General features: G+C 39.2%; 1 protein-coding gene across 2 annotated transcripts in view; it reads left to right on the top strand.

Moving 5' to 3' along the window:
* Positions 1–12,902, top strand: part of LOC149317105 (cytidine monophosphate-N-acetylneuraminic acid hydroxylase-like) — a 38,689-nt gene extending 25,787 nt beyond the window's left edge. For both annotated transcript variants that reach the window (XM_089518824.1, XM_089518825.1), the window contains 8 exons: positions 931–1,160; positions 1,672–1,809; positions 4,999–5,134; positions 6,294–6,437; positions 7,582–7,756; positions 8,094–8,210; positions 10,091–10,206; positions 11,461–12,902. In XM_089518824.1, coding sequence (XP_089374950.1) covers positions 931–1,160; positions 1,672–1,809; positions 4,999–5,134; positions 6,294–6,437; positions 7,582–7,756; positions 8,094–8,210; positions 10,091–10,206; positions 11,461–11,542 — 1,138 coding nt within the window. In that variant the 3' untranslated portion in view covers positions 11,543–12,902. The remainder of the gene's footprint in view (positions 1–930; positions 1,161–1,671; positions 1,810–4,998; positions 5,135–6,293; positions 6,438–7,581; positions 7,757–8,093; positions 8,211–10,090; positions 10,207–11,460) is intronic.
* Positions 12,903–13,189: the final 287 nt, after the last annotated feature.

Genomic DNA, 13,189 nt, shown 5'->3' with positions numbered 1-13,189 from the left:
GAGGGCGTACCTGACAAACTAATTACAAACATCATAGCTTCATCATCCACTTTCTTCCTGTCTCTCCATTTTGCTTGTTTATCTTGTGTAGTCTGATGAAGTCTCGAGAGCTTGAAAACTCATAAACATTACTTGGACAATTTGGTTGCCCTATGGATGGCTTATGCTGCCATCCTTAACACTGTTAGGCTGTGCAAGCCATAGGGGTTCTCTCACACCACTATGGTGACCCAGGTGGGAACCCACCATATGGATGACAAACCAACACAGGTCCCTCAAACTGGTTTGCTATTTGTATGACATTTAAGAAGGAAAAAACACAAAAATGGCCTTGTTATTATTACAGTTTCATCAGATTTTCATGCTAGAATGGACTGAGAAGAAACCATGAAGGATGCTCTTGCGCCACTGTTATGTGAATCAGCTATTGGGAGGAAACACTTGGATAACCAATTAAAACTTTTCCTTAGGCTGGAATGTATTTTACAGTGGTGTTCAGGAATACAAAAATGAATCCAAGATGGTTATAGAAATAAATAAATAAATAAATAAATAAATAAATAAATAAATGTCAGCATGGATATTATAAACCTGTCATATCTTCAAAGCAGAATGTAGAACAATGATTCAAAACCAGGGGTAGGCAACCTTTTTGAGCCGGGGTTGATGTGGGTCTTTAAAAAAACATGCAGGAAAAAACCCGGTATCAAATATACTGGGCTAAGTGGGGTTAAGTGGGTTTTCTAGTAGTCCTCTGCAAAGTACACCAAGTGCAGTTGCAGAAAATATGAATGCCATGAAAATAACCTGGTCTCACGCCAGGTTATTTTTGTAGTGTGAATGTGGTCTTTACCCATGTGAGTAATGTGACTTGAGGCTGAGGCTGTAACCTACTTGAACTTTTTCATTGACTCTTTCCCTGCTTTCCAGTTACCCTACATTGAAGAAACTGGCTGAACGGAGGCCAGATGTGCCCATTTATGTTGGAAACACGGAACGGCCTGTTTTCTGGTACCTTGACCAGAGCGGTGTAAAGCTGACCAATATTAATATTGTTCCTTTTGGAGTTTGGCAATACGTGGACCAGAATCTTAGATTCATGATACTGATGGATGGTGTTCATCCAGAAATGGATACTTGCATAATTGTTGAATATAAAGGTACTATATATAGATTTAGCTGTATTACATTTTTCATAACCAGTGGACTTGGTATCACCTTTAAATGTTCAGTTTAAAATGAAAAAGTAACATAATTTTAAAAATGTATATTTTGAGCTTCTTAGCAGATATGCATCTCTGGTTTTGGGTTTCCACTTGGACACTATCTCTACTGGGGAGGAGGGTTCTGTAATTTTTTTAGGTCAATAGCGGAAATGTGGAATCAGCCAGGGTGCACTGATTCCTCCAGATGATGGCTTCTCAAGCAGTGCTCCTCTGTGTCTAGAGCTGATGGTCTAGGCAACTACTAACTCACCTTACATCCTGCGGGTGCTATTGTCAGAATCTTGTTCTCTTCTCTGTCCATGGGTTTTCTCTCATTCTGGTTCATCCTACCAGAAATTTGGAGGAAAACAAGAAGACAAGATTCCTATCTGTCATTCCAATGAAGAGTTAGTGGGACCAACGTAATGACAATTGAATTTTTAATTGTGAATTTATTTGTTTAAAGGACATAAAATCCTAAATACGGTGGACTGCACCAGGCCTAATGGTGGAAAGCTACCTGAGAAAGTAGACCTTATGATGGGTGACTTTGCAGGAGGAGCCTCAGGATTCCCAATGACGTTCAGCGGAGGAAAATTCACTGGTAATGAAATAATGGCATAATTGACAGAAGGTGTTGATATTTCAGGATATTTTGAAGCCTCCATCAGCTAGAACTCTTTTCTTTTTTTTCTTTTTTTGAGAGGCAAAGAGTGATATACAACTGCATTGTCATCATTCAGTGATTACTTATTTGAGGGTTTTCTACATTTCATATGTTGACCAAGCAGTGGTCATACACTCCACCATACATGTTTCTGGCTGGTATATGAAGGGTCATACTACACTTTTGTAGATGTATAAGCACTGCATTCCCCATCAGAAAGGGTATCTTAAATGAACCAGAATTCTCCTTTGTGTGGAAGAACACAAGTCACTCATCACAGTCAGCACACTGAGGTCCTTTACAAACATGAAAGGAGGTAGACATGGCCACTATATGCCTTTATGAGAGTTGGCAAGAATAGCCACAATGGACCTTCAACTTCCTCACAAGATTTAATATGATTCTAGGCAGTCTAGCCAGTATGCTTGGGGGAAATTGGTAGGCCTGGATTCTTTCATTTTTTAGAAAGTAAATCTCTAGCCCTTCTGGAAACAGAGAGAGACTGTAAAAAAAAAAGGTGACCTTATGTGAGAGAAACAAGCCTGCTTTTGCCTTAGGTTATGAAAAACACTTCTCAGGCCCCATTCATACTGACCTTTTTGCGCTGGAAGGAACTGCGAAGATTCGGTCCCCCCCCCCCCCCCGAATCTCTCCGGGAACAAGTGCTCACTACCTCATCAGGGTATTTTAGCCTTGAATGCCCTCTCAGAGAAATCAGGTTAAAATGAAGGCACCTGCCTGTCAATCAAGGGTTTGTCATAGGTGATGTTTCCTGCAGCCATTGAGCTATCGGAAGTGTGCTTCCCCCTCCCTCCTTTTTTTTAAAAAAACCAGGTGCCAGGATGTGTAGATGCTGTCAAATTTAAAAACCTCCTGTGTGTGTGTGTGTGTGTGTGTGTGTGTGGTGTGGGTATTTGGGTCACTGCAGGTTATGGATCTTCCCTTGGCTCCGTTTTCAACCCCAAAATGCAATCTAATGCCATCTCTGCATCCTGCATCCTCCCTCCTTGTCACCTCAGAATGCCTAATAATAATAATAATAATAATAATAATAATAATAATAATAATAATAAATTAATTCCTCACCTCGGAATACCATCTCTGCATCTCCTGCTTTCCTCCCGCCAGCACAGTTCCTTATAGATAGTAGCAAAAGCATTCTGTATCAGTTTGCCAAATTAGAAACATTTGTAGCATTCGCATTGTAGCATTAGAAGAAAAGCCTTTTGCAAAGTGCCTTTGGAGCAAGCAAATGAAAGGGAAAGTAGCACAAGTGGACACTATCTATCTATCTATCTATCTATCTATCTATCTATCTATCTGTAGAACTATGTGCATAGATTGTCAAATATATAAAAAATTAAAAATAAAAAGGGGGCTGCCTGGTGTGAGAGGGAGGTGTGTTCCGTTCTGTGCCCTCCCTCTGACCTGCCCTGAATTGACCCTTTCTCAGGCATCTCGATTGCCCTTTGCTCACCCCAACTGCCCTTTGCATCCTTCCTCCGACTCCTTGGCTCCATCAGTCACCCCAATTGCCTGGCATCCTGTCTTTTCCCCCTGGCTCCTTCCTTCTACTCCTCCTCCTCCTTCGCCCCAATGAGGGGAGGGAATGCTCTGCCCACTGCCCTCCCTCTGACCTAAATCCCTCCCATGAACTTGCCCTGATCATGATCGGGGGCAAGTTCATATTCGCCGAACCTGGTTTTTAAAAAAAGATACAGCTTTTGCCCCGATTCCAAATGACCTGCACTAAGGGGCATTTGCCACGAAACGGTTGTGGAAACCTCTGATTCACTTGTGGAAGATTCGGGACGAATATGAACTTCACATGCAAGAATCGGTTCCTGATCTGGGCTAAAAGGTAGTCTGAATGGCCCCTCAAACTTTTGGAGGAATTAGCCATGTTCATCTATTGCAGGAAAAATGACAAAAGAGTCTTGTGGTAGCTTAAAATTATGTAAATTTTATCTGACATTGCCTTTCATTGATGGTGCAGGCCCAAGCTGTCCTGCTGTCTGGTGTAGGGAGTAGAAATGCCATGCCCACTAAGTTCACCAGCCAGGTGAAAGAGATGCCACAAGCCACAAAAACATTCAGGAAAAACTACCTAAATGTAGTCATTCCCTTTTTGGACATATGGGGACCAAGGCAAAGCACAGTGAAATTTAAATTCAGTTAGCAGCAGTTAAGTAACATCTTTTGGGATCCAGGATGTCTCTGCTTTTTTGTGAAATCACAGGCCCCTTTCTTAGACAGAGAATTTCTCAAGAGGTCTCTGTACCACTACATCTGGAAAACTACATCCAGCCTCTGTCTGCATTGAGACCCCTCTAAACCAAGTGAAATACAATAGAAACAACATCTGAAACATCTGATATTTCACCCTTCATCTCCTGTATGATTTTTAAAAAGCCTTTTCCCAAAATGGGATTTAACCTGGCCTTATCTGCTATTTCCTTTGTCAGTAGAACTGCAGTGAACACAGAGAGGAGGTTATATTTTTGCCCCTAAAAACAATTTTGTTGAAAATGGAAGATTACGATGGTTATGTATTATCTCCATTACCAGAAGCAGCATGCTGAAGAACGTGACAAGGAGGGTGCCCATATTTTGCTTGTGGACATATCCTAAGCATCTGCCTGGATGCTTATAATGACAGAATAATAAATAAGTCTTTGGTTTGATTCAGGAGGATTATTAATCTTAGCAGGGAAAACTTTCATCCACCAAGGCTAACAGAAGAATAGTTAGCGTAAGAGGTGTTCTTTATTATGACTGAGTTTAACTACTCTGTATATTGTTAGATACAAACAAACTTAGTGCTTTTGTATCTACAAGTGTGTGTGTGAGAGAGTAATTATGACATGTTTTGTAATGACATATTTAGTGTCATATGTGGCTTGGACCTCAGCTGCTTTTAATCATACTCTGATGACTTTCAGATAAAACAGACAATAATGTACTCTATATTGGGAATGTTGCAGAAGGCTTTCAGTTTCACTGTCCTTTCTGATTTTTCTTACTTGCTTAAGCATGAAAAATATAACAGTACAAAATATCTTTCTAGCAAATCAAGATGTTTTTCCAATAGCACACTCCAGACCTAAAAGTACTTTGACTTTTCAGAGGCATGGAAAGCCGAGTTTATTAAAACTGAAAGAAGGAAATTGCTGAATTACAAAGCCCAGCTGGTTACCGATCTAAAGCCAAAAATCTATTGTCCTTTTGCGGGATATTTTGTTGAAGCTCATACTTCTGACAGGTACTGTCTTCAGATTCACTTCAATTTTGTACAAATACCAAAGGTCAAAGAAATGGCTAAAATAAAAGGCAGAAATAAGGGCTGCTTCCAGAACAGAGGTATTTTATTTAATTGTAAGTAAGTAAAAAAAAAAAATTCTATCGATGAGCAGGAGGAATACTGCAGACAAGCAAAAGAGGTATAGAGGATGGCTGAAGGAGAGGCCTTTTCAAAGTGTAGTCTTTAAGTCCTAGCTTTGGGAAATACTCCCCGGAAAGGCCTGCCTGATACCCACTGCATTGTCTGCCATGAGACATTTTCCTCTGAAACCTGAGTGGGAGGAGGAGGTAAAGGAAATGGCTGATTTATGCTTTCATGCTGCTTTCATAGATTCTGTCTTTGTAGCTTATTTGAATGTGTTCCTTATTTCATGGTGCTTTAATATTATTCCATGAGTTGATACCTTGATTAAATATAAGTATTAAGAAAGAAGGTCATGAATCTGACAGATTATAACAACAACAACAACAACAACAACCCCAAAACCAGTACGTTGGCTATTCATTCCAGAGAACAGAAAGTCCGGGAGAGGGCATATAGCTGCAGTGGGAGAATTGGAAAGGATACAAAATATTATAAATAAATAAATTCTGAATTGGAAAATAGCAGAATAATTTCCCCCCGTACCATTCTTTTGTTAATTTTTTCAGCTTCTGATGCTGTTTTCATTTATTTATTATTTTGTAAACAAGGGATTCACTTCATCTTTGTGCAGTTTAATGTATAGTTTACATTTACTCCCTAGTAATATGTTTTTTGTAAGCAGAATGTGTGGTTAACTGTGTGTCTGGCTACACAGCCACACGGCTTTATATAGGCTCCTACCTGGTTTGAAGTCATATGCCACCTAAATGCCTCAGCTTCAAGTTGGTTTGAAGCTGCTTTATTTTGCCAGTGTGGAGAGCCGTTGAGCCTTTTTTGAAGCAGAGCAAGAGCCTGACTCTGGGTGGTTTCAGCAGCACCTCATGCATAAAGAGAAACATGCAAATTTTTATAGAATCTATTATGGCACAGTATTGGTTGATATCTTACCAAGGAAGGAGTGTGGTGGCTCTCTCCACCCGCACCTTTCTATTCATTGCTCTTTCCCAACACAGATTGTCCTTCTTTCTTAACCTAGTTATATCAAGGAAACCAACCTCAAAAATGACCCAGATGAATTGAACAGATTAATAAAAAAGAAATGTAGTGATATTTTTACATGGACACCTAAACCAGGAGTTACTTTGGATTTAGCAAAGATTCTCAAAGACCCCACTGACAGGTAATCCTAACTTTTATACATGGTTATTAACCTGAGATTGTAATGTTTCAGGCACTTGCATATAAACAAGTACTTTTACTGATTCTGGTGAAATGCTTTACTGGATATGAGTGAGCTTGTCCTCTGAAACCTGAGTGGGAGGAGGAGGTAAAGGAAATGTATTTTTAATGTGACATAGAAGCTCCCAAATGGCTTATTTCCTTGGGAAGAGTGAGAAGGAAACAGCTCCCTAAACGAAGAACTTGATACCCTTGTGACATTCAGTAAATCAATATTTTCCTTCTGCCCTCTCCCATAATAATAGATTTCAAAAATCCAATGGGAATTATCTCTGCTGCAGATTTCAAACATCCTTGTAGTGTGTTGTACTAATTTGTTGAAACAAATTTACAAGTATCAAAAGTATTAAACATTAAACTATCCTTATACTCTGTGGGTGGGATCCACAGTGTTTCTTTGGACAGAAGACATATTCAGGGATAGTCATGCTGGCCATACAGTAAGTTTTTTTTTAAAAAAAAGATTTGTAGAGAGGAGGTTTGCATTTGCCTCCCTCTGAGGGTGTGGGAGTGTGATTCGCTTAAGGTCACCCAGTGGGTTTCCATGGCCAAGTAGGAATTTCAACCCTGGTCTCTAGAGTCATAATACAGTGCTCAAACTACTACATCATACTGGCTGAAAGGGTTAAAAGTGATGATAATTCCTGATTCTTCCTTCCCACTAGTCTGGAAGCCAAGGTGATTGTCCTTCCAGTGGACACATTCTTTTACTGGTTTCTTAAATAAGAATTGCTAATTAGGCAGCTACCAGTCATGATCAACCTCCTGATGCGTTATAGTCTGAGTTTCTGACCCATGGTACCCAACACGGATGTGTTGCAAGGCGGCGGAGGGGGGGCATGTAGAAGAATCTGCTTAATACTGAGTCAGATCACTGGTAGCAGTAGCTCTCCAGGACTTCGGGTGGGGTTCTTTCTTAGCCACATGTGAATATCTCTAGTAAAAATATTACTAACACTTGAAATAATAGCATAGAAGATACTATTCAAGCAGACATATGTTGCTAGTGAACAGACAGGATCACCTTCATTCCCTTCAGGTGGGTGGCCTTTGATTACTTGTAATTTTTGTTTTCTTTCATTTAGCAATGGAATTATGAACCCTCCTGCAGGGACAAAAGTTTTCAAAGAGTCATGGGACTTTAAACCATACATTGATTATCTCAGTGCTGCCATAGATGATGAGATATTTCACTACCCTTCCTGGGTGAAAGAATATTATGTGTGGGCTGGATTTAAAGGCTATAACCTTGTCATAAGGGTAAGTTAGCCTATAAAACTGTTTTACAGTGACAAGATGTCTGAAGGCCAACAAGCCTTTTACGTCACAGAATGATGGCTTTTTTTTTTACATGAAATTGGCGTTATCAAATGTTTGTTGCTTCTGTTGAGCAGTTTGTCTTTTTAAAACAATTAAAAGAAATGTTGAAAATTGCCAATGCAAGATACTGAAAGATAAACCATGAAGAATAAATGAGAGCAGGCAAAAACAGATTGATTTTGAGAACAGCATGTTCTTTAACATATCCAGTACTAGTAGCAACTATTTTGTGATATATATTTTTTTACCCTCTTAATGTTTAATATTCCATACCTAGGTGATAGAAACTGATGATGATTTCAATCCTTTGCCTGGAGGCTACAACTATTTGGTGGATTTTTTGGACTTAACATTCCCAGGAAAGAGACCAAACCGGGACTCTCCATATGAGGAAGTAATATGTTTTTGTAATTATAACATATATGTTTGTGTATTCTTCTAAAATATTGCCCTGACATATAGAGGAAAATCTTAAGGGACAACTCCTCACATTTTACATATTTACAGAGGCAGGAAAAATATCTTTGAACACTAGTAGAATGTTCAGACTGGGGGCAAAAGGTACATGGAAAGTTTTACACTGTTTGCAGTTCAATAGAAGACATTTTGTTTTCATATAGGAGCTCTATAGCAAACTAAGAAGTGTAGTCCCATATGTTCCATAGATAAAAAGCCTGAGAAAATGGGTCATGGACAGGGCAGCCCTCTGAATATGTACCAAAATATTTGGTTTGAAATATGGAAACATGAGAGTTTTATCATCCAGAACCCTAGAAACAGAACTCTTGAGATCGTTCCTAGTAAGAAAAAAAAAGCATGTTTCCAGGCCAAAAATCCAATTCCCAAACCATATTCCAGAAAAGAGCCTGGGCCAGTAGCAGTAAATAAAACCCAAGTAGTGATTGGCCAGCATTCTTCTGTTTGGATCCATCCAATTTTAAAGATATGAACACTCTATAATTACAGAAAAATAAGTCCATATTTAATGTCTCTGAAGCACAGTTCACTCCGTTATAATGAACTTTGCAGTAGTTCAGAGCTTAGTTCTGGTGCAAGGCATTGATCAAACATACCTCTTCCTTCTGTTCTTGGTTTTGTTTTGTTTTTAAGTAAATGAAATTAATATTCTGTTGTTTTTGTAAATATTTCTATCCTACAAAGAACAATGCCTTCAGAATGGGAGATGGAGGTTATTTCAGGTTATTGTTATTAAAACTGAGTGGAATTCCTCAAATTCTGAGGGACAACTTGCACCAGTTGTTCACAAGTTTGTTGGTGTGTCACTTTCAAGTCATTTCCGACTTATGTAAAAAAAATACTGTAGTACACACAAAAATGCCCCCCTCCCCCCGGAATATGATCACACTAAAGAGGAGATCAGTCTAGACTCAAGAACTAGCCAAAGAAGGAGCAGCTGTAGAGAGCTAACTTCTGATTTCCTGACAAAAAGGATATAAAGTTTCAGCTGCCAATTGACCCCGAAGCAGAAGATATTAAGGGTAAAGTTCCTTGGCCTGTCCTTCCACATCTCCTCAGGGATTGTTTAAATTTCCTGGCACTAATTTTTAAGCCCATACAGTTACTCCTGTACAGCAAAGGAAGGCAAAGACAAACTCCCTCTGAACACATGTTGCCAAGAAAATCATTTGATAGGTTCACCTTAGGGTTGCCAAAAGCCAGAAACAATTTGAATGCACACACCAACAGTTAATCCTGTGTGAGAGCATTCGGGTTGGAGGGCAGTGGAAGGAGGATGCTAGGAAGTTAGGTTAGCTAAGAAGGACAAGTATAGGAAAAGAACGTTGAAAAAGTGATGGGAGGTTTTGGAAATATGGGAGCAGCATCCTTCTATTTGAAGCTTATACTTTGTTTCTGTTGTCAATTATTTTATTTTATTATATCATATATTTCTCCCAATATGGGATTCAAGGTGGTTTGCAGTATAAATTACACTATGTTACACTGGGTTGCCTTCATATTCCTTGTGGTGTCATACTGAATATTTTGATCCTATTACCCATAAAATAAACTCTATTCCTGGTTTAAGGGGGGAAAGATGCACTTTTTTCAGCACAACATGCATCAGCAGGTGTTGAACATTCCCTAACTAGGAGAGTGTTTGAATTTGACATTCAATTAAAAGACCCTCTCATTTTATAACTGAGAAGACTTTCAAAAGTGATACCATTCTAAGCAAAATGGAGCAAAACTAGGTCTCTGGGTCCCAGTTCTACTTTGTATAGTACATTGTACTTGCATCATATTTTACTACAGATCAAAGCCCGAGTCAGTGTCATGAGGCATGTAGTGAAACACGGATTGCTTTGGGATGATCTGTATATAGGATTCCAAACTCGGCTTCAACGTGACCCTGACATATATCATCATCAGTAAGCTCTTTATTTCTGTTGTTAGCATGTGAAGTTCTGGTTTTCATAGTACTTAATTTCTCTCTCTCTGCATTTCACCTGAAAGCATGCACAGGGATCTTGTAGCTCTTTGCAACTAACTAAGGCCCGTTCCGCATGGGCCAAAAGTATGTGCCAAGCGCGTACTAGGGTTAGAAAGGGGCGTCTTTTCCAGAAGCCCCTAACCCTAGCACGCGCTTGGCGCATACAAAATAGAGGCACCCATTCTACACGGGCACCGCCATCTTGACGGTGTGGACGCCTAGTGTCCGCACGGCACACAGCAGAAGTGACACCACAAGTGCGCTACTAGTCACTTGCGGCGCCACTTCCGGGGCCCAAAAAGAAGCCGCTTTTTGCGGCTTCTTTTTGTTGCGTCCGGGAATCGCACGGTTTGTCCGCTGCGGTTCCTGGACACAGCAACCAGCGGTGCCGGCAGAGCGCCGTTTTTGGGCGCTCTGTAACGCGCCTAAGAGAAAGAAAGAAGTTGGTAGCATAAGCTTTTGTACACATAAGTCTACTCAAGTTAATCTCATGGTACATTACCTGCTTGCCCATGGACCAAAATGGACTATTGTGACACAGGCTAGACTTAAGTCTACAAACACTTATGCTATTAACTTCTTTCTTTCTCTCAGCCTCAAAGATACTACAAGATCACTGAGCATACTAATCCAGACTAATGTGGCTATGTCTTTGAATTTCTCCTGAATGTGCATCTCTGTGTGTAATAAACTGATGCACCTTGGTATAGACCACTTGCTATAGTATTCCTGTTCCCAAACTTGCTGTATATGAAATGGATTTTCTTATGACTAAAAGCCTGTGTTGCAACAATTTACTTAATCATTTGTAACAATTAAATTCATAATTGTTTGACTTTGAAAAGTGTGGCAGATGGGGAAGTAAAATGGTAGAGTGTTCATCACTTCCAAAGCCTTGCCAGCTTGTTCTGCACAAGACAACACTCTCTCACCTTTTCTTTTTTCTGATGATTCTTTATTGACTTTTTAAAAAATACCTCCCATTGTTTTAGTGGGAGTGAAAATATTCAAACCTTGAACCTCTCAGGGAAGTAATTTTTCCACAGTTTATAAGTTAACTTTATCTTGAACTTTTCACTTTGGAACAGTATAAGCAAATAAACTATGGAAGCTATCACATGAATCCAAGTTGCATTTAGCTACTACTATCTTTCTGTATTTAACTCTGTTTAAATTCTTATATTTTTAAAAGGTTTTGGAATCATTTCCAAATAAAACTACCTCTGACACCACCTGACTGGAAGTCTTTCTTGGTGCAGCACAAGAGAATCTGAACTAAAAATGACAAGGAGTGTTGGTGATTTAAAAACAAAACAAAACACAGTCTACTAAAGTTTAATTTGTTCTTGTATTCTTTGTGGGAATGTACATTCAATATATATTCTGTCGTAGTTATAAAATAATTGATATATTTTCCAATAATAATAATTTAGGACACAGAAGGAGAGAGCATATACAGTGGGCCCTTCCTTTATGCAGGGGATCCGTTCCAGACCCCCTCCCCCGGCGTAAGCGAAATAATGCGTATACTGGAGCCCCATTAAAAATAACGGGGCTCGTGCCCATGGCACAGCGTAGCATGCGCGCGATGAGCACACACCCCATTACTTCTTCCGGGGCATGCCGCGTATGTTGCACCCGTGTATGATGCGGGCGCACTGTATAGGATTGTCAGAGTAAAAATTGGAGAGGGCTCCTGTACCCTTTAATGGCTGTACAAAAGAGGGGATTTCAGCCGGTATTCCTTTTTACCTGGTAGCATGATCAAAAATAAAACATTAGTTGAAATTCCCTGTTTCTGCATGGCAGGGAATTGGACTGGATGGTTCTTATGGTTTCTTCCAGTTATACGTTTCTCTAACCATTAAGGCTATAGAAGCTCACACCAGTTTTCATTTTGGCAGCCCTATTTAGTTATCAGTTTTTCTACTAGTACTATCTAAAAGGATGGGTTCTGTATCCAATGAAAAGAGAGTACTGTCTATGACGTCAATATCTATGTGCCTCTTATTTTTTGTTATCCTATAAAACCTGGTAACTATCTTTGCCCATATGAAGAATTCAGATTTCATGACAGTTGTCTGTTTTCATTGCTTCTTGGGGTAGAAATTAATATTATGGAAATGTTAAAATCAGCTAGTTATTTTAATGAAATTTAATTTAATGCAATTAAAGGCAACCAGTTTAGTAGTATGGCTCGTGGTTTCAATTAAACAGGGCTTCAGATCAGTCTCTCTTGCACTGTTGAAAGCAAACAAAATACATGGCAGTCAGTAACTATTTACAAGCATATTTATCAGAGTCCTTATCAGGTAAGCTTAAACGTTTAGAAGATAAATGTTCTGTTTCTGCTAGGCCTACCATAGAGACAAGCAGACTCAGAAGGTCAGTTCTGCCATCACAATAGAATGACTTAATGCATTACAATTGCTACTGAAGCAAAAACTGGGGGAAATGAAATTATAATAAGGCAGCTAGATGTTACAAGACTATCTTTATTTATTTTACAAATCAGCTATTCAAGTTTAATCATGTCATTCATTATTGCTCAGCTGCTGGAATAACCAAAGTGAAGTGACTACTCATTTATTATTTCCAGTTTATACAGGTGGGCCCTTCCTTTATGCATATTGGTAGGGTTAGTGTGATCACATTGTTTTTGAAATCAACCTAAGTATGATTTATATAATGGTCACTGATTTTGTAAAAAAAATATTGGAGTAGTATGTATTGTGCATAGATGGAAGGATGGAAGAGTCCTCTGCATATTCTGTCTTGAGAAACTTTGTTTAATTCATTTACCTTTTTTGATGTCAAAGACCACAGAGTTATCTAAAATAACCAAACATTAAAGCAAACCCTTACAATTTCCAGATGTCTTGCTCTGTATAATTTACTCTGCAACTGACTTGATCTCAGAA

This window comes from Sceloporus occidentalis, unplaced genomic scaffold (genome assembly GCF_023333645.1).
Source record: "Sceloporus occidentalis isolate IW3139 unplaced genomic scaffold, rSceOcc1.0.p SCAF_3, whole genome shotgun sequence".
In the NCBI taxonomy this organism is placed as follows: domain Eukaryota; kingdom Metazoa; phylum Chordata; class Lepidosauria; order Squamata; family Phrynosomatidae; genus Sceloporus; species Sceloporus occidentalis.
Note: the sequence above shows the minus strand (reverse complement) of the source record. Positions and strands in the feature narration are given on the sequence as shown.